Here is a 21,704-nt window from a genome sequence, read left to right on the forward strand (position 1 = left end):
CTCTGGAACACCAAAGACACATGGGCGGGGATGACCAAACACCTGGCTTAAAATCCCACCTCCGCCACGTCCTTGTGCAGACTGCGTCCCCTCTGTGAGCCTCTCTTCTCAGCTGTCAAGTGGTGATAACACCTCCTTTCCAGAAGACAGGCTTGAGCAAATTAAACGAGGTAAATTACAGAGGAGCTGTGCTAGGCGTGCTAGCTATGAGGTTATGAGAAGTTTGTCTACTTTTGTCTCTTTAGATCAAATAGAGTATTATTTCCACTTCTGCTCTTCCAGGGTTTTCTCTGCTTAAAGAACATTTTCGGGGGGCGGGGGGCAGGGGCGCCTGGGTGGCTCAGCTGGTTAAGTGTCCGACTTTGGCTCTGGTCATGATCTCATGGTTTGTGGGTTCAAGCCCCGCGTTGGGTTCTGTGTTGACAGCTCAGAGCCTGGAGCCTGCTTCAGTTTCTGTGTCTCCCCCTCTCTCTATCCCTCCCCGGCTCGTGCTCTCTCTTTTTCTCTCTCAAAACTAAATAAACGTTAAAAAAAAAAAAAAAAAAAAAAACATTTTCTGGGGGCACCTGGGTGGCTCAGTCGGTTGAGTGTCAGACTCTTGGTTTTAGTTCAGGTCAAGTGTCAGGCTCTGTGCTGATAGCACGGAGCCTGCTTGGGATTTTGTCTCCTTCTCTCTGTCCCTCCCCTGCTCATTCTCTCTTTCCCAAAATAAATAAATACACTTAAAAAAATTTTTTTTTTTGTCTGGGTTCTAGGGGAAGAACTAGTGAGACTTCCCTCTCTTCCCACTAGAGGGACAGGGGGCTGTGCGGTAGAGAAGGACCAGTCCCACTGGATCCCCTCCTCCAGGAAGTCCTCCTATGCCCACCTCCACGCCCACCACTCCCTCAGCGCTTCCACCCCACCCCCACACAGCAACCGGAGCCTGCAGAACCTCTCACAGCTGGGCAGCCTGCTAGAGCCCCCCAAGTGAAACAAAGTTGTGTTCCCTCTGCCCCTGTGACATCGACCAGTTTATTCTGTGCAACAGGGTGAGGCTGGAACAGCTGTGTGAACATCAAGGGAGGGCGATCCTGAGGTCTTGGCGGGCATCTGTGCCCCCAGCCTAGGAGGACAGCAGAGGCTGCGTTCTGGAGGACTTCTCTTGATGAAAGCCAGAGTGCAGCTGTGGCTCTCTGGAAGGATCTGTCTGCCCCTGCCTGTCAGAGAAGGGGGAGGACGCTATGATACAGGGCCCAGGCCCCCTGTGACACACCGGGCCACAGCAGGGGTGCTGGTGACCCCTTAGGCCAGGCGTGCTCCCTCCAAATCCCCACGGCGCCCCCACTCCCATCCTTGTACTGCAGGACGAGCGTCCTGTACTTGTGGAAACCTTACGTCTGAGGGCTGGCGCATGGCCCTGATAAACTACAACAAGAGACTGAAGTCCAGAGGTGGGGGGCAGGGGCACAGATTCTCAATGAACACGCTGCTGCCCCGGCCTAGGTCACTTGTTAGAAATGGAGACCCCTGGCCCGTCCACAGAAACTGTGATTCAGTAGGTCTGACAGCGGACCTGGGAGCCTTCCTCTTTCGCCAACACTCCAGGGGGGTTCAGATGTGGGGTCTGTGGCGTGCGCCCTGTGGGATTCTGTGAGGCTTGGAGAGCCAATCGTGCTTGGGGGGACTGGGGGGCCCAGCAGCACAGACAGCGGCCCTGAGATGGCACCTGGGGCTTTAGGGAACGGCCCTGGACCAGCCTGCGTTGTGCACAGAAACCACTTGGGGACCTTGCTCAGGTGCAGATTCTGACCCCGGAGGAGCGAGGTGGAGCCCGAGGGTCTGCGCTTCTAATGAGCTCCCAGGTGATGCCCCCGCTGCGGGGTCAGTAGACGACACTTTGCGAAGCCGGAGCCTTGAGCAGGGGTTCTCGAAATTCAGCACACATCCCTATCGCCTGTGGGTGGGGGCCGGTGAACACAAATTGCCCCCTCCCCTCCCCATTTCCGATTGAGGAGGTCTGGGGCTCGAGGCTGTGCATTTCTAACAGGTTCTCGGGTGCTGCCCAGAGACCCCACTCTGAGAACTACTGGCTTCGATGGTAAGAAGTGAAACAGCCTGAGGGGAGGATGAAGCAGATGAGGCCCAAAGCTGCTCTGTGTGATACAGACACTTGGCTTTTGCCTCCATAGTGCTACTGCCCTGTTAAATTCTTAGCAGGAGCTTGTCTTCCTCTGATCTCCGGCTCTCTCTGGAACACTGGGAAAAAACCCAGTGAACTGAGGGTTATGGAAAATTGACTCCAGCTTAACTGAAAAAGCCCCCTGCTTAGCAAATTGAAGTCTCCTAACTACTTGATTTTGTCCGCACCCCCACATGTTCCAGGAGTACGACCAACTGCCGTGCGGGAGCAGGTTCTCCTGTGGCCTTTTTGTGGTTCCTGCCTCCACCTTTGAGTCACGGGTGGCAGCTGCCAGGGTGAGGGAGCTGGTTCCCGGGTTTTCACAGGAGGAGTGATCCGTCCCATCCTCATGTCACCGCCCATGGTGACTAAGCGTCTCCACCTCCTCTGAAACCCTCCCCGGCCTCTCCTGGGAGCCCCACCTTCCAAGGACACGTGGCCGGCCACCCTCTGCCCGGATCCTCCCCCTGGCACGCTCGGCATCCTGACCGTGACTTCTCTCTGATGTGGTGGTTTACCACCTGCCTGCACTCACACCTCCCTCACGGCCTGTAAGCGGCCTGAGGTCAGGGCCTGCACCTCATTCATCTTGGCAGCTCTTATTTCTTCTCCAGAGACCACTTTCCCCCAGGGAGTCTTATCTATAAAAACTTAGAAGCGCCCATCCGCCACTTTCTGGTTTGGAAAATAGAGGGGCCATCCCGTATCCCAGAAACCTGTTAACTCGCTGCTGTCTGAATAAATACTCTGAGCTACAAATCCTCTTCTTCCTCTCGGGAGCACCTACAGAAAACAACTATGTCCTGGTAGGCTTGTCTCCAGGACCTAGGCAGCCACCCATTGGACAGGGGCATCTGCTGCTGTGTGTGTGCCTGGCGGCCAGCGGGGAGGGTCGAGGCCCCTTGATCTGCATGACCTCACGTTCACCTGAACCTGGCCCAGACCTGCAGCCCCGGGGTGGGGGGGTGGGCAGGCAGAGAAAATGATAAGACATGAGGAGGGACTTTCAGACTGAGAGTGCAGGCCAGTAGGGTGGTGAGGGGGGAAATGGGTGGGGATAAACAGGTGGCCCTGAACCCGTCATCTACCTGACTCCGTACTTGGGTGGTGAGTTCGTCTCCTCAGCCAAGCCTCCCTGCCTGTCCTCACTCCAGCCCCACTAGTGAGCAGGAGGATGCAGACGGTGGTGACCGTGATGGACAGAGACATGGGTGGAGAAGAGCGAAGGGAGGGCTGTATTGTGTGAGCTGCGGGGGACAAGTAGCTAGGCTGGCTGAGGACAGAGCCCAGATCTCTGCAGGACAACTCAAGGGAGTGGCTTCCGGCATTTCCTCATCACGACCCACGGTGAGAAATACATTTTTACATCATAACCCAGTACACGTGTCTGTGTGTGTACGTGAAACTGAAATAGAAGTCACAAAGCAGCATTACCGTGCTACAGATGACGCACCCCATCATGCTCTGGCCTCAACCTTCGGATCTGATCTGGCTTCAGGGCTCGTTAGTGGGTCACAGCCGGCAACTCGAAACAATCTGCCCTGTCGTGCCTCGGGAATTCCAGAGGGCCTTTGGGGCTTAGGAATTCCTGCCTAGTTCAGTGCTCTCAACCACCCGAGCACCTGCTGAATGGCAGACACGTTGCTCGATGCTGGGTGGGGATGGGGAGCAGGGCAGCTCCGAGAGGAGGGTATGGAGACATCATACACACAGACCAGACGACTCTTAGTACAGGGGGCGGCAACGGGGCCACCAATGCTACCCAGATACACGACCTGAGCGCACTCAGCTCCGGCCGGGCACCAAGGAGCAGCACCGTGACCTGCTGGCAGCTGGCATCAGAAAGCAGACACGAGTATCCCTGTCCTTCCTAGCCCATCCCTTCCCCCTCTCCGAACTGCAGCCCTCTCTCCTCTCCCCCCGGTTCTGGCCCAGAGTGGAGGAATATCGGGCAGCGGCGTTATCCAGAAAGCAGGGGATAAAAGGAGTTGACCTCGACCCCTCCCAGGGTGCCGCAAGCCTCCAGGTCTTCCAAGGGCCAGGCTGGAGGTATCCTCAGGGGCAGCCCCTTCACACCGAGTCTCCTTGTGCTGCACTGGGGGCTTGCTTCAGAGCTGCCTGCTCTCTGCTTGCTGAACTAAAGCCTAAAGGCAACTCACGCATCTCAAATTTATTTCTCAGGGAAAAACAGTTTCTAACACCCTCTGTGGGCCCTGAAGGGGAAAAATATGTCACTCTTAAGGCATCCTAAGCTCCTACTACAATTATCCCAATGAGATCCTGCAGACGAGCTACAGCTGGCAAAAAGTACAAAGCTATTTCCGTAATGAAGGACTGTGTAGCCCTCACCTTCCTCACTGATTAAAGCCCTCCTCCATCCCGCCGGGCTCTGAAGACTGTGGCCTGGCCCTCCCGCTGTTTTGGGGAGTTAGAAGCAATCTAAGTAACTAGGATAGATCAGAGAGAGAAAAAGGAAGCGAGGAGACTCCAGCAAGGGAACAGCAGTTGCCTCCACGTGCCCCTTCTCTCCATCTGGGGGGCATGTGGGAGAACCCCCGAGGCCTCCCGCAGTGGAGCAGGCCGTGGCCCAGTCGAGCACCTCTGGGAGCTGTTGTGCATGCACTTGGGGGAAAGCAGGGGCCTCTGCCGAACAGGGGCAGTCCCTAGCATGTCCATATTCCCCGGGCCTGGACCCAGGCTGGGCAGCAGGATGCTCTGTACAGGTGGACCTGGCTGGGAAACAGCCCAGGGGTTGATGTCTCTTTCCCTTGGCCAGATATACCACATACCCCTGGCCCTGAAGGCTAGGGGAAATCTCTTAGACCTGCGTTTCTACATCTATCAAATAGGCCTTGAGCCTGTGCCTGAGCATTCTTGGAAAACTGGAAGGAGCTCCCACATGTAGTTATTACTGTCACTTTACAAACAGGAAGAGATATCTATACAGGAGAATGAGTCAAAACAGCCGATCTTTGTTTCGGGAACGGTCGCTGCTGAGGGATCTGGGTGGCCTGGTGGGAGGGGAAGGAGTGGGGGATCTGTACCACCCTGGACTGCTCACTTCGTACTACAGCCAGACAGAGGCCCCCACACCCTGCTCCCCTGATGAGGGCAAAGCTACCTTCTGGAGTGGGGGTGGAGGGAGAACCTCCGTTTAAAAGCTGGGAAGAAGCTGAGGCACAGAGAGGTGATGGGAGTCTTCCAAGGCTGCGGTCAGGAAGGGGGGAAGCCAATGGCCAGGGCCTGTCCTGGCCTGCCTGCCTGCAGCTATGAACCCAGGTCTGGTCTCTGCATCAGCTCGTAGGAGCCCCTCTTTGGTAACCGCTCCATTCAGTAAGTAGCAGAAGGAAACAGAGGCATTAGGAATGGCCTCGAAGAACAGGAGGCAGGGGAGGAAAGGCCCAGTGAGGAGAGCCTGCTGAGAAGGAAGGGCTTAGGGCGAGACCACAGTCAGTCACACCAGCGCAGGAGGGAGAGCACTTCTGGGCATGTTCCTTCCACCTAAAGACAGCACAAGGGCTTAAGGGGCTGGGGAGCCACCTCGGGGCCAAAGGCACTCAGGGATCCTGGTCTTGGGAGGGAAAAGTCCAAACCAGAGTGCATCCCCAGGGCCTTCCCAGGGACCAGACAAGGAACCCCATCCTAGACACGGAGCCAAGTCTTGTATACTCGGCCTGGCACTTCTGGAGTCTCACTGTGCAACCTGATGGGCTCTCATGACTTCTCTGAGCCTCAGTTTACTCATCTGTAAAAGAACGGATTCCAAACCTCAGAGGTTACCTGGTCCTGACCCCCCGCCCCGGCCAGGGTCCTACAGGCAGCATCCCCGACAGAGGGGATACTCAGCACGTGCGGGAGGCAGGCGCTCTCCATCCAGCTCCAAACCACTAGAAAGCTCTTGCTTTTAGTCAAATGGCATAATGGCTGTGAAAGCAATTACAAAAGTAAAAGCAGAACCAGAGGGGGTTATTACTGACACTGCCAACATCAGACGTGACGTGAGAGGGCCCGAGAAACGGGGCTGAAGAGGGGCTTCTGAGGGAGCCAAGGCAGCCAGACGAGGGAGCCGAGGAGGAGGGCAGAGGGGCCCTGGTGAGCAGCTGGAGAGGATGCCCGGGGGAGCTGCCCACAAGGAGGAAAGGACCACCCGCTGGGCCTGCCGTGTGCAGAAGGCACTCTGAACCCAGGGCGGAGACCCTCGGGTTCCCTGGGGGGAGTGTAGGCGTGCAACGTCAGGCACAGAGGCCCTGCTCTGAACACATTTGCCTGGCGGCCCCTACTCACTACCCGTGAAGAGCTCACTGTGGAGTCCAGGGAGGGAGATGGGGAACTTAGGTGGAAGGAGATGTATATAAGGTTCAAGCCGGAGGGCCTGGGAGGCAGCCCAGACCAGCAGACGGAGATGCAAGAGAGAGCTCGTAGACCAGGGTGGCCCGCTGGTTCAGGGAAGGGTGTGAGGAAGCCCAGGCCTTCTACCTGCCAGGTGTGCAACCCAGCCCCAGCAGGTAGCAGGGCCTCAAAATGGTTCCCTTCCCGGGCTCAGTGCCCCGTGCTCAGGTGTCTCAGACTGGAAGGCTCACCCTGGCCTTTATGTCTGTGCAAGTCTGACCCCGGAGCCCCATGTCTGTGCCCCGTGACCCCGTGAGCCCCTGAGGAAAGGGAGGGCAGAGGGAGGAACTGCAGACAGTGGGAGGCGCGGGGCCCACACGGCCGGGGCCGCTCACCCACGATGTTGTTCTCCTCCAGGTTGATGGTCTCTAGAGCTGGCAGGGTAGTGAGCTGCTCGGGGAAGTCACGGAACTGGTTCCGGGAGAGGTCGATGGCCTTGAGGTGCTGTAGGGTACTGACTTCGTTGGGGAGCCGGTGCAGGAAGTTCCCTTCCAGGCGGAGCTCTGCCATGTGAGGAAGGAAGAGAAGGACGGGTGAATGGGGGCAGATGACAGGGACAGCGGCACCTGGGCCAGGAAGGCAGAGAGGCAACCCCAGCCATGGAGGCAGACCCCTCAAGGGGCTTGCCGCATGTGTGCACAGGAGGAGGGCCCGCCCCACTATGCCAGCTGGGCTCCCCGCTTTGGGCTCTAGAATGGAAGGCTCTCCCAACCAAGGCGTGGCTTAGACAAAGCGTCAGGACGGGCTGGCTCCTCACTTCCTCAGATAAGGCCTCAACTCTGGGCGTCGAGAGGACAGGACTCCCTGGACTCCCCACACCCACAGCCCAGCTGAAGGACACCACTTTCTACCACCCTCCCTGCTCAAGGAGCAGCCAGGGGCAGCCAAGGTCTTTCTATGTCACGTGACCCCACTCCCCTATTCAGCCCCAACTGGCCAGATGAGCGTGGGTTCCCACCCGACAGCGGCTGCTCCGAGAGCCAGCCAGTGACCCATGCAGGAACCCGGGAAGAAGGTGAGCTGGGCCTATGGGAGTCCCTCCCTTGGGGATCTGGTTAAGGCAGGGCTGGCCATGGTGGAAGCCGAAGCTGAAATGTGTTCTACAGAGAGAAGTCTTGGGAGGTCCTGGGGGGCCCTGGGCAAGGACAGGCATGAGGGGCAGAAACCAAGCGTCAACGGGGAGGTAGCATAACGCAGGGCTTAAGAGTTGGGGGGGATCGGGGGTCCCCACTGCCTGGTTCAAACCTTGCCTGAGAGTTGTTCACTCAGTTATCTAACCACATTAGGTCTCAGTTTGCTCATGTGCAGGAAGGGACTAATAATAGTAAGTGCCTCACAGGGTTGTTGGAGGGTTGAATCCAGGAGCATGGGTAAAGCACCTGGCATGGTGGCCAGCACAAAGTTCGCATTCACATGCCCTGCTATTACCATCACAGCACAGGGCTGTGTGAAGACCAGGCATACGCCAGCACATGGCTGGCACATGTAGGTGATCAATTAACATTAGGGAAGGACCTAAGGGAGCAGTGGAAGCCGGCTGGCGGCTGGAGTGTGGGGGAGACAGAGAAGCAAAACTGCCGTGAGCCCAAGATAAAGAGGCTGGGCCAGCGGAGGCCTTGGTTTCCGGGGCTTTCCCAGCCCCTGTCCACACTGACCTTGAGTGAGCCCCTCCTTTGCTACATGACTCAGGTGAACCCTGTCATCTTGTCTCACCTAGAGGAAACCGATGCCCAGAAATGCCAAGTGACCTGAGGAATGACCTCAGCTCTTCTTTCCAGGGCCAGCTTTGTGGGTCTGTGACCAGTGCAATCACATGGGGTCCTAGGTTCAGGAGGGTCCCACACCGGAGATTGAACTACCTTCAAAGTCCTAATAAATTTATCCTGGAATCTGTGTCTTACAAAGAACCAGAGTCATGGGGTGTCAGGTCATGCCTGGTCCTCTCAGCAGCCTGCTCTTCAGCCTCCGGTGCCCCAAGGCAGGCTGGTCTTCCCCTCTTCACCCCTGCTCTGCAACTGTGTGAGCTCTCTGTCCCCGGCAGGGGCCTGGGCACAAGGAACATCAGCCGGGCACGTGTGCCCACGGCATCTCGGCTGGAGCACGGTGCCAGCTGTCCCCCACACTCCCTGCCCCCTGGCTGGCATCACCAAAGTATGTCCAGTGGGTGGCAGCTGGAGGATGAGTCTAGGCAGGAGGGAGCCTCTCACCCACCCTGACCCAGGTTCGAACACATCCTGAGGCTGAGGTTTAAAGATCCTTGAGCTGCCTGGCTGCAGCTCCCTGCATCCTGTCCCTGGCCAGGACAAAGTGTGGAGGTCCAGCGTGCTGTGGGGGCTGTCAGGCCTGAAGGTTCATGTGCACGTGCCCTGCATCATGGGGGCAGGGACACCCTAGACGCTGACGAGAGGCTGCACTTCCTGCCTTCCTCCTAACAACCTTCCTGAGTCTGGCTTGAATTCGTCCTCCTGGCCCACAAAAGGCCCCCTCTAGAAACGAGTCACAAAATATGAATTGTGTAATCTTACTACATACAAGTTAAATGCTCTGATATGCACATCTAAAACTGGCCTTGTACTGCATAAAGATGAATGATAAGGGGCGCCTGCGTGGCTCAGTCGGTTAAGCGACCGACTTTGGCTCAGGTCATGATCTCACGGCTGGGGAGTTCAAGCCCTGAGTCGGGCTCTGCGCTGACAGCTCAGAGCCTGCAGCCTGCTTCGGATTCCGTGTCTCCGTCTCTCTCCGGCCCTGCCCAGCTCGTGCTCTGTCTCTGTCTCTCTCTCTCTCAAAAATAAATGAACATAAATAAAAAGATGGTTAAAATCCACGCTAATAATTTAGAGTTTTGACTGCTCTTTAATTAGAAGGACATTAAATAGCAAATAAGAAGTACCACGACACCCTGAGAGAGACCTCGGAAAAAAGAAAAAGCTTATGTTCCTTTAATGGTTCCTTGAATGGCACTGCTTTCTGAACGAGGATCCTGCATTTTCATTTTGCACTGGGCCCCACCAGGCTGGCCCTGCTCCTCCCTCCGTGCTCCATGCTCCTCCCTCTGACCCTCCAGGATGGAGCCCTGAGCTGTGGGGGATGAGCCGCCCTCAGGTGCCAACGCCCCCTCCCAAGGTTTGGCAGTGAGAGCAGAGCCCCGGCCCATGGGCTCTCTGCACCCACGCCACCCGCAGGCCCCTGCTCTGCCACGCTGGGCCTCAGGCCGGCAAGAACGGCATCTGGTTCATCTTGTTCCCTACATCCAGCCCTCTGAGGGGCACCCTGTGGTCGCTCAGAAAATACTTGATGCACAATGACTCTTCCCACCCCTCACCCAGGGAGCAAACAGATAATGCAGGGGGCCTGGCTGGCCTGCCTCTCATTTTCCCACCTCCAGAGAACCACTGCTTGCCCCCCACAAACTCAGCACCCCCCTAGCAGCCAGGCTGTTAGATAGCCACACCTTAAACCAGAAAATGTCCCTATTCAGATCACTGTTATAAGGCCGCTGTGTTGGAAGAGAGGCGGGAAAGCGTCCAGTCCAGTGCTTCCCGGGCTTGCCTCTGCCGGCCACGTCGAGCATGCTGCTTTGCACTTGTAGTCTTCTCTTTCCAGAATGTTCTTGACCAGTATATTCGCAGTGCTTGTGCACCATTTCATGTGTGTCCTTGCTCAAATGTCACCCTGTCTAAAGCAGGGTCCTCTCCCCTGCAGTGTTTACCTCCACAGCAACCATCATCACCTAACTCTGCTGACCTATTTGTATACTGGCCACCTGTCCACAAGAATGGGAGCCGCACGACAGCGGGGCTTTGCTCTGCGGTAGAGAAGTGTCCACAGCACGGCGCCCGGTACATGCTGAGTACTCAGTATCTGACCAGTGCACGAATGAATAAATAAACGAATCTGAGTATCAGCCTCACGATTCTGCCAAACTTCCGTTCCACTTATACATTGTTTTTTCTCAAACTGAGTTGTTCTTTGTTATTACATAAAAATGGAAAAAAAAACTTATTACTTTCCAGAAGAACAGTGTTATTCACTTCTCCCTGGAGGCTGCTGCCAAATGAGGGATCTGGGCCCCAGGCGCACTTACACTGGCAGAGGGGTGTGTGGGGAGAGCATCCCAGGCGGGGGGGGGGGGGGGGTGGCTGCCTCATGAAGTGTCTCTGAAGCCACCTGCCTGCAATGGACATTTGTTCTCAGACGAGAACTGGCCCAGTTTTCCCGGCTGTTCAGTTCCTGTTGGGCGTGTTTCCCTAAGCCCCCCTTTTCTAAGAACGTGCCTGCTACACTCTGGGCAGTCTGGCTGCCAGTGCACCCCCATATCCCCCACTCACAGTCCAAGTGCGGGTGGGGCCTGCAGTGGGCCACTCAGGGAGCCGGTCTGGCCTCCACGGGGCCGCTGCTGGCGACGAAGAGGGCAGTTTTGAGGGCACTGCTCCATTTGCCGAGCTCGCTGGCAGGTGCCAGTCGGTATTATGCACGGGGAGGTGGCCGACGTTCTCAACTGTCCCCAGGTTTGTTTCATTGCCATGGCAGGGAATGCCAACTCTGGGAAGGCTTCCTCACACCCGGGCACTGGACCCTGCCTTGCTGGAACCGCCGCATTCCTCCGGGAGACCCCACTGCCTGGGCCACACAGGTGAGATCAGGGTACAGCCCCGCCCCCTCCTGTGGCGAAGTGGCCATGCGGCACGGGGGTGTGACAAAGCCAGGCTCTGGGGCCTGGTGTTTGTGGGTTCGGAGTTGGACTCCGCCCCTTCCAGACTATGTGACCTTGGGCAAATTGTTTATCTATCTCTGCCTCAGTCTCTTCGTCTGTAGGATGAGGACAGTACCAGACTCTTCTACAGGGCTGCTGTGAATTTAGTGAGTGAAGGCACGAAAAAGGCTTTGAACAGTGCTAGGCACACAGCAAGTGCTATGTAAGTATGTGAGACAGACGGGTAGGCAGACAGCTACGCACACCATGCCGGGTACCTGGTGAATGCAGTAATCCAATCAGTAATGAGTTGTCTGCTAAGCTCGTATTCCTAACTGCCCAAACGTGGGCTTGGAAGAGAAGAGAACGCTCTTCGCCTGAAGCTATAGTGAACACAAGATCATCCTCTCCTGCTTCAGGCAGCCTCTCAGGGTCCCGAGGCCTCTGGGGAGCAGGTGTCTGGAGCACCGACCAGTGGGGAGCTGACAAGTACAGTCCCAGCATCACAGCCACACAGCACATGAGCCTTCAGGGGACCCCACCACCTGCTGGCCCTGTCCCTTTACACCCCAGGGCCAGACCCCACAGCGGGGGGGGAAGGGGGGGCAACCGGGACAACTGTTGCGGCGGGTGGGAAAGAGAATCTTCCCTTTCTTGGCTTTGTAATCCTGAGTCTTTGACATGTTCAGAACTGCTATTTAAAAAAAGCCTTTTATCAAACCCTGCGGGGCGTGAGTCTAACGACAGCCCCAAGATGGCTGGGTACCGTGCGAAGCATCCATCGCTACAGACAGCTTCTGAGAGCCTTGCAGGAGCCTGCCTCCCTTTGCAGCCTGCACAGTCAGGGCCCGTGGGTGGGGTGCTCCCTGGGGGTCTCAGCGGCCTCACCTGGCACCCCACCCCCACAGCCTGCTCCCACTGCAGGGACCCCGGGGGAGCATCCCTGACTAGCAGAAGCCTCACTTGCCGGCCGTCTCTGCTGCTCAGCATGAAAACACCCTGCCATCAGTCAGTTGGGTATGGTAGAGACGGGCCATCTAGTCTGGGAAGGTGAGCTGCATGAAGGCTCCGCCCAATGCCCCCAACACAAAAACTGAGGGGTACGGCCAGTCTAGGAAGCCCTCAGCCGTCGTTCACCCCTTTTCAAGGTAGCAACGTGGACATCATTACTGAGGCTAGTTTAGGGGCCACGACATCCTTGAACGGAGGTATCCAGAATGACCAGAGGGGCTTTCTTTCCTGCACCTCAGACAGGTTTGCTTCGTAGGCTGGTGGGTACCTGCTGCTTACGTCCAGGTTTGAGGAGATCATGCTGAGGATGGCAAGTAGGTATGTGTGTGGCCCGGCTCCAGTGTCTCATCGATACAGCCCAGGCCGAAGAGGCAATGCTCCTCTCCGGTGGGTAACCAGGTACTGCTGGGCCAGGGAGAGAAGGAAGGGGCCAGAGGAACCCAGCAAACGGGGAAGCAGGCAGAGCCGGCTGAGGTGCAAGAACCCCAGGCAGGCAGGCGGGTGGTGTTGGCGTGGTCCACCAAAGAGGACACGGAAGGTGTTAGAACAAGCGTTAAAGTTGAACTCCAAGGAAAAAGACAAGTGAGTTACCAAACCAGGACCCAAGGCCGGGCCAGAGGCCCCTTGAGGGCCAGGACCCGTGAGGGGCATCCTCGTATCCTGTGTGCCCAGCACAAGGCCTGACACAGAGAGGGCACTCGGGAAAGACTTGACAAGAAACAAAGGAACTGCCGTAGGCTGATTAGGCCCGAAACTCCTCAAATGCTTCCCGCTGCTCCCAGCCTAGCACAGGGCTAACCCCGCAGCATGGTGTGCATGAATGTGAGCAGTCAGGTGTAATTTGACAGGAGTGAGTGTTGCCCTTTTCCAGAACAACCCAACGGAGGCAAGACGGGAAGTTACGAGGGTCAAAGAGCTTAGGAAGAAGAGCCCTCCGTTCAGAGTGGTTCTTGAGCAAACCTTTCCGGAGGCAGGAATGCCTTGTTGGGCTTGTACTTTTTAATTAACCATGCTGGGTGACGGAGCAGTCCTGGCCTTCTGATGCCTGGGGCATCAAAATGTAGGGACTTGACATTTTGTAAAGCTTGGACGAATGAGCCTTTCATGGATCTGTCACGGTCCGAGCCTCTCCCATCTGAGCCATCATTCTCTCCATTCAACACTGCTTATAAAGTCTTCTGCCTACCCTTTTGGAGGCAGCCCATGATGTTTTTGGAGCTAGATCCAGTATCAGATTTTAGCTGCCCCACTTACTAGCTGTGTGATGGTGGGCATATCACCAAACCTCTCTGACTCGCTTCATCTCGAAAAAAATGAGATGATAAAACTTAACCTCTGTGTTGCCAGGAACACTGAAGGAGGGGATATGTGTATAGCACTTGGCATGTGGTGGGGTGTTCAATAAACACTAACTCTGTCCTTTCCTAAGGTGAAGGAAAGAGAAAGGACATAAATCATTTTATAGAAGCGTGGCGGCCTGCCCACGGTGCCTGGGAACTGGAGCGAGCAGAGGTTTCATTAGGGGCAGCAGGTTTTTGCATCTACTGGACCTGGAAGTTCTGTTCAGCAGTTCTGGGCTCCACCTCGGGCAGAGGGGGTTCCTGTCCTGCTCCTCCCCCAGCCCTAAGAGGAGTGGCTCTGATCTCACAAAAGCCTCCGGGTGATGTTCACACTAACAGCATGCAAGGAAAGGGGGTAGGCAGAGCTCTTGACTCACAGCTGGAGCAAGATAAAGAGATGCACAGAAAAGCTACTGCATAACAAGAAAGAGACCCGGCGGGACACACTGAGCAGTGGTGAAAATGACATCAGTCCGATGAAAAGCTTCCCCCACCTGGTGGTGGAGAAGCCCCGGGCTGATGCTGGTACGTCTCCCCAGCAGAGTGGCTCGCGTTGCTCTTCCGTCCTGAAGCTTCACACGGAAGTGTCTTCAGCCTTCCTCAGATTCCGCTCCCCCACGGCCCCACCTAGCCTTGCCCCAACCTTGGTGTCTGGATGCCCCCCACCCTGCCATTCCCTGAGGAAAGGGGACAGTCGTGGGATCTCCCCGTTCCCTTATCTGTGAATGTCCCGGAACACAGGGGGCATCTGTGCACAGACCCTGTATGTGCTACTGTGGAGCTACACGCTCGAGGAAAGTCACGGCCCAGTCCTCAATCGCTACTGAAGGTGGCAGGGAGCCTAGCCCTGGGCGGTGCCGATAGCTTTCACAGAAACCAGACGCTGTGCCAACTGTAACTCCAATTCTTGTTCTAGCCACTGAGATTTGGGATTATTTGTTCCTCATGCGAGACTGGCCCACCCTGACCGGTACGGCTGGTTTACCTTTAAATGTATTTTCTGCTTACAAAGGCAGTGCATGCTCACCGTAGAAATACAGACATCACAAAAACATGGAACACAGAAAAATGAAAATTGTACGTGTTTCTACCCCTAGGGAGTACCAGAGTCATTTGGTATTCAATCTTCCATATTTTTCTGTATATGTACTAACAGATGGATGGACAGATGGGTAGACTAATGGGTGGACCAGCATTGTTTAAAAAAACAGAAAGGCAGGGGCGCCTGGGTGGCCCAGTCGGTTAAGCGTCTGTCTATAGCTCAGGTCATCATTTCACGAGTTCAATCCCTGCATCAGGCTCTGTGCCGACAAGCTAGAGCCTGGAGCCTGCTTCGGATTCTGTCTCCCTCTCTCTCTGCCCCTCCCCTGCTCATGCTCTCTCAAAAATAAATAAAACATCAAAAAACAAAAATGCAATCATAGACTATGTACTCTTTTGAGACCTGCCTTTTTCCTTCAAGAGAACTTAGGCAGCTTTCCAAGTCATTGCTTGGTGCATCCTCTGGAGATCGCTGCTCTAAAGATTCAGACTTGTGGATACAAAATCACCCCCTAGTCCCGGCTTCATGTTCCCCAGGGAAGGCTGCTCTCTGAAGTCTGTCTCTTCAGCAACAGGCTCCGAGAAAAGACTCAGCTGCGAGAAGGAGGGGCTGGATCTGTGTGAAAGGCGGCCTCTCTCACAGTTCAGAAGCTTTTCTGAAGAGCAAAAGTTGCAGAGGGAGTAGCAGCTGGGTGGGCAGGGCTCATGCCCTTGGCATCCAGGTCCTTAACTGCAGCAAGGTCATCAACGAGGCTGCACTGAACCTTGGCAGGGAAGGGGAGACTCTCCATTACGGAGCTTCAAAGGGGACCCAGAGGTGCTCTGGTGTGGCAGTGTAGGCCCACTCCCGGGAACCTGCTGCATTCAGCACGTGCTAAAGCGCTCGGCTCGTGGGGGAGGGATTCTAGGGAAGAGCTCTTCTGCTGGACGCCAGAAGTGTAGCTCCCTGGGTATGGGGCTTCTAACAAAAATGAATAATGGTAGCTAACGCCTATGGACGCTAGTATGTTCCGGGTACTTGTTCTAAGGGTTTACAGCCAAGCAGCATTTTCATTTTATCATAACCTATTACCCCCAGTTTGCAGAGAGAGGAAATGACTTGCTCAAGGTCGAACCCCAACCTCTCCCCGCAGATATTTGACTTTCCTCTCCCAACTCCCAATACCAGGGTTTGAACCCCAGCCGCACTCCCCAAAGGAAGTGGGCCATTCACGTACCCAGCTTTTTCCAGGGTGGCATCCTGAATCTCTGCGACATCTGTTCTCAGGGTACTCAGCAAACCTGTTTATGTCGTGCTGAATGAGGGAAGGGGGCAGAAGCCGGAGGGGCTGGTTCTAGTCTACCTCCTCCTGTGTCCGTGGGCCCTCCCTCTCCCCCAGACAGCCCTATGAGGAGGTCTTCCCTGCCCATTTACAGCAGGGCTGAGAGGATGCCCTGAGGGGGCTGTGAATGGCAGAGGTGCTGTGTGACCTGTGAGAGTCATTAAGCACCCCCTAGGCGCTCAGCCCAGCACTTGAACATGAAAAAAGGATAATCTTTGGAAAGCAAAAGCATGCAATAAATGGAATTTCTGTGAGGGAGGTACAATACCCATGGGGTTTAATTCTTGGATTCTGGAGCCTTTATGGGAACCAAAATTGAAAGCTAACTTTAAAGCAGAAACAGAAAGGGAAAATCACGAAGAAGGTGGATGCAGCTGGGACACGTGACTTACGGGAAAGTCACTGAGACACAGTGATACCAAAACAGCCTTCACTCTCTCACTCAGCACCTCCCATATGGTAGCTCCTGCGTGATCATGGGGGAAGTCATGGAGAACACCAGTTCCTTCCCTTAACAATTTACACACCAACGGTGGGGCCGGGGCGGGGAGGGGGTGCGGTGGGGAAGGAACAAAGACAAATAAGGAAATAAGATTATTTCAGATTGCTAGGAAGGCATTTGTGACCAGAATGAAGAATGAGAAGGAACTAGTGTGTGAAGAGTCCAGGGGAAAGCTATCAGGAATAACAAGTACAAAGGCCCCGAGGTAGGAAAGAACTTGACACATCTGAGGAACAGAAAAGGGGTCAGTGTGCCCAGAGTGCAGACTGCAAGGAGAAAAGTGGTAGACGTGAGGCTGGAACCAGGTTAGGCAGGGTCTGAGACCCCGGGAAGATCGTGGGTTGACTCTTCGTGAGACAGGAAGCCAAGGAAAGCATTTTGGGAAAACGTGTGCGCGTTTTGCGTGGACTTTGTATCCCTGGGAACTTGCTGAACGCGTTTATGAGTCCTAGGAGGGTTTTGTTTTTGTAGATTTCGCGGCCTTTTCTATGCGACAATCATGTCGTCTGCAAACAGGGGCAGTTTTATTTCTTCGCTTCCAATCTATACTTTCATTTCTTTTTCCCGTCTTGCTGCAGTAGTTGAAACTTTCAGGATGAGGGCAGACATCCTTGCCTTGTTCTCAAATTTACAGGGAAAACAAACGCTTCATCGGTAAGTCTGATGTCAGCTATAGGATGTTTACAGATGTTCTTTACCACCAAGAGAAGAGGTACTTCTCTTGTTTGCCTAGTTGGTCAAGTGCTTCCTTTTTGTCAACAGAGAGAACCACAGGATTCTTCTTTGTTAGCTTTTGATAGGACGGGGAACGCTGACTGGGTTTTCAAATGTTGAGCCAAACTTGCACCTCTGGAAAAATGAGTAAACCCCACTTGGTCACGGCATACAATTCTTTTGTATACTGCTGTATTTGTTGTATTTTGCTGTATTTAGCAAACACTAATTGTTTGCTAAAAATTTTTGTGTCTTAGCTCATGAGAGACGGCCTATAGTTTTCTTTTCGTACTGTCTTTATCTAAATTTGGCATCAAGGCACTGCTGGCTTCATAGCATGGGTTGGAGAGCATGCCCCTCTCTTCTATTTTCTGGCAGAGACTATGTAAAACTGAGTTAATTCTTGTTTAAAAGTTTGATAGAATTCTCCAGTGAAATCACCTGGGCCTAGAGAACTTATGTCAAATTTATGAGCGCAATGCTGTTCATAATAGACTCGGTAGCTTTTGAGTAGGGACCAAACCGTGGAACAGCTTCCAGGCCCCCGTCACCACGGGAGGACTAAGAAAACAGATTTCTTGGGATCGAATCCACCACACCTATTAAAGTCCCAGTCCTGTTGAACTCCCGGGACTTTATGTCACCCTACCCTTGGCACTTGAGGTTTTCTCTGCCATCTCCACTTCAAAGGGAGAACAGAAGTGAGGACGAGAGCCCCAGCCACCTGATCGGCTGGTAGGCTAAGCTTCAAAAAGAAATCGTACCTGCAGCCAAGCTGGCTTTGCTTCTCAGCCCTGGGGCCACGATATACTCTTTTTCGTGGTGGTGTCACAACAATGCCCAGGCCCCGCCAGCCTCTCTCTTGGACAGAGAGGGCGGAGGTCCGCTGGTCCCAGGGGGCTGCGTTAATGGGACTCCACATGCTTCTTTCTGCTCTCTTACATCAGGGTTCAGAGTCAAACAACCTGGGCTCCCAGAATGGACAGGGGCCCTGGGAGAAGACCTTATTCCATCCGGCTCCCAAGACTGTCCACAGCCTGAGAACAGCCCATCGTGACATTCCCTTGTTTGTTATCCTTAGTAAATTGTGGTTTCCGGTGTCTGTTTAATGGACCTCTCCTTCCCCAAGTTCTTCTTATTACTTCCGTATCATCCGTATCTTGGACAGTTGCCAAGTGTGACTCAGAGGCCTAGGACTGACCCCAGCAGACAGAGGAAGCCTGCTGGTTCCACTAAAGGACAGATGAGGCTGGCCTGTAGTAATTATGTAGCCGGGCAGTGAGGGAAGGTGCCAGCTCCAAAAATACCTGCCCACTGAGGATCAGCCAGCACCGTGGCTGTGACCCTGCGTCAGTGAGCAATCATGTAGCTTGCTGCCTGTGAGGGCTCCCCTGTAGGGCAGTCAGCTCCTGGAGTGAGGCAGTAGGTGACCTTCAATTGGTCCATGCTCAGCACAGACAGCTGCTGTCCACAGTGGGCAGAGGGCGAAGAGACAAGAGCCAAGTTTCCAAAAGCCACATCTACGTGGATGGAAGGAAGGAAGGGATAAGAAAACTCATCTAACCAGGTCTGGAAATAACTAAAACGAAGTGCTAACCATCTGCCTCGTGAAAAGAATAAGGGGACTCTCATTGTACTGACATGAACCACTTTCTAACATACGTTGCTAGGAGATAAACACAAATCGCAAAACAGTTCACACACCCTACAAAGGAGCTTCACAGAGGAGCTCTGGATGTGGACCCGCAGATCTGACCCTTTGTCCTCGTGGCGTGGCCTCGGGCAAGTTATTTAATTAAACCCTTTCTTGCCTCAGGGTTCCTCTTCTGAAACAAAGAGCTGATAACACTACTGACCTCATCCTGTAAGTGCTACCGACATTAAGTACACGTGTGTTCACACTGGCGTGTTCACACTGGCACAGAATCTCTCTAGAACTGGTAAGAGCAGGTACCTCTGGGTACAGGAAATGGATATCTGGGGATGGGAGGAACAGGCAGACTTCTGTTTCGCTATTTCCCTCTCTGAGCCTTGGAATACCATACTGTGTGCATCCGTTGCTCGTTCAAAACAAATAGCAGGAACCTCAAATGAAGCCTTGGAGTTTTATACCAACTAGAGAAACGTACGAGAAGTGGGTAAGAAGGGCAGAGGAGGAACGGAAACTCTTAAATCTCAAAGCCAGGAGTGAAGGAAGGCTCGGAACAGGGAAATGAAGGGGAATGACAAAGCCCCCTGTCACACGGGGAGCGGGACATGTTTGCTGGGGCCCTGCGGGACTGAGGCATCAGAGCCTATGCTGAGCTGCAGATGTCCCAGGGCCCCAGGTACGTACACGAGTCCTGGGTCTGCTGGCTTCCGGGGGTTGACGAGGTGCAGGATAAAGACGTTCTCCTGCTTGTGCGGCAGGAATAGCTCTCCAGGGTGCCTCTAAGACCCCTCCAAAGGTAACTTATTTTATTTATTTATTGTCACCTTCCAGGAAAAAGGACACAGTTTGGTTTATAAGGATTTATAAATGAAGTGAACAAATTAACAGCCTATGAGATTTACACACTTTCCACGATGTATTACTATTATGTCCATTTTAGGATGAGAAAATGAAAGCTCAAAGTGGTTCGATAATTTGCCTAAGGTCACACAGCTTGGAAATGCCAGGGTCTGGTAGTTCCTCACAGCTCTTAGCAAAGTGGCTGCCAAAGAGCGGCCACAAATAGCTGAGCGCATAAAGAATGACAGAAGTGCCATCCATCAGAGGTCTGGCTAATAAACCACAAAAGCCGTCCACAGAGGGCCGTAGGCCTTTTGGGCTGAGACTTTGGGGCAACTCCCGTCACAAGGCAGAGACTCGTTCCCACCTCTGGATTCTGGGCTGGCCCTGCGACCGCTCTGATGAACAGAATACAGCAGCAATGACGTTCAGGAGACGTCCAAGTTCAGGCATCAAGCTCGGCACCAGCCACTTCCTCTTGGGAGCCCAGCCACTGTGAAGAAGTCCAAGCAGGTTAGAGGCCCCGGGGAGCGAGGCCCTGGAGGATGAGGGACCCCAGCAGAACCGCTAGCAGAGACCAGCCGACCCACAGAGCTGGAGGAAATAGCACGCTGTTGTTTTAAACCAATAGATGGTAGGGTGGTTTGACGTGCAGTTAACAGAGCCAAGAAACAGCTCTTCTGCCGCCAGCAAAACCCTTGGAGCAGCACACGCTTGCCTGGATGTTCCAAGGAGAGCCGGCCACATCCCACCAGTGTCCCAGGCCCGGGCTGCGCTGGACAGGGAAGCAGGCCTCAGGTTCCACCCCACCGGGACCGTTCAGCCTCCTCTTTCACAGCGGTGGGGGTAGTGGCTCCCACTCGGGGTCTGAACAAGACCCACGGAGCGTCGTTTTGAGCCCCGCCCACCTTTAGCCTGCGTGCCACAGGAGGGACCAAAAGCTGGAGGCGCCGAGGGAAACGGGGCAGCCGAGGAAGGCGGGCATGGTGGCTCTTTGGAGAAGGTTTCCCCTCTGGGGCACCAGCCCTGGCTCCACAGTGAGGTCAAGTGGGAGAGCAGAGTAAGCAAGCAAAGTGGGGACACTGAGACAGAAGCCCCCCTCCCAACTCTTCCGGCTGAGTATCAGTTTCCTACTGCTGCTGTAACAAATTGCCCCCAACTTGGTGGCTTTAAACAACACGAGTGTATCATCTTACGGCGCTGGAGATCAGAAGGCCAAGATGGTCTCAGAGGACTAAAACCAAGCCGGGGAGGTATGTACTGTCTGCAGGGTCTAGGGGGAGAGTCCATGCCTTGACCGAAGCCGGAAACGGCTTCTAGAAGCTTGTGGCCACATCACTCCAGTGGCTGTGTCTACCATCACATCTTTTCTAGTCCTCCTGCCTTCTCATGAAGACCCTACGAGGACATCCACCCACCTCCCACTTAATCCATGTCAAGGATCTCAACTTATTCACATCTGCAAAGACTCTTTTGCCGTGTGAGGTAATATAATCGCAGGTGGCAAGAACTAGGACGTGGACATCTGTGGGGGGGTCACTCTTCTGCCGACCGACTGTGCGGTGAGAAGTCATTCATTCGCCCATTCCGTGTGTAGTTTTGAACACCTACGGCCATGTACAAAGACTGTGTTGGATAGTGCTGGGGACGCAGCGGCTCCCAGGGCTGTGCATGCGCTAACTCATTCAATCTTCATGGGATCCCTACGAGGTGAAGGCTTTACCAGTATGAGTCTACAATACCACGGGGGAAACTGAGGCAAAGAACAGTTAGACAACCTGCCTGTGGTGACAGAGCTAATAAGTGGCAAAGAGCATCCATCAGGGCCCCAACCAGAAACAGATGAAACACTCAATTCAGGATAATCAAGGAGGCTTTATTTGCAATGAACTGTTTACAAAGGTATAGGAAGTGGTAGGGAAACCTCAAGGGGTTGTGCAGGAACCCCGGGTTAGAAGCAGGGAGCTGTCACCAGCCAGAGGAAACCTGGGAGGACAGTCACGTAAACACTGGCTCGAGAGAAGTGACCTTGGGACG

The 21,704-nt window shown here is 54.4% G+C and overlaps 1 protein-coding gene across 9 annotated transcripts in view; it reads right to left on the minus strand.

Moving 5' to 3' along the window:
* Positions 1–21,704, minus strand: part of LRRC20 (leucine rich repeat containing 20) — a 110,581-nt gene that overhangs the window by 17,963 nt on the left and 70,914 nt on the right. For 5 of the 9 annotated variants that reach the window (XM_053207635.1, XM_053207637.1, XM_053207638.1 and 2 more), the window contains 2 exons: positions 6,886–7,053; positions 900–1,199 (listed from right to left, as the gene is read on the minus strand). The exons of 1 other annotated variant lie outside the window; for it this stretch is intronic. In XM_053207635.1, the coding sequence (XP_053063610.1) occupies positions 1,015–1,199; positions 6,886–7,053 (353 nt within the window). In that variant the 3' untranslated portion in view covers positions 900–1,014. Of the gene's footprint in view, positions 1–899; positions 1,200–6,885; positions 7,054–21,704 lie in introns of those variants that run through there. 3 more of the 9 variants (XM_015063387.3, XM_015063386.3, XM_053207633.1) reach the window with 2 other exon arrangements.

Source organism: Acinonyx jubatus, chromosome D2 (genome assembly GCF_027475565.1).
Source record: "Acinonyx jubatus isolate Ajub_Pintada_27869175 chromosome D2, VMU_Ajub_asm_v1.0, whole genome shotgun sequence".
NCBI classification, from domain to species: Eukaryota; Metazoa; Chordata; class Mammalia; order Carnivora; family Felidae; genus Acinonyx; species Acinonyx jubatus.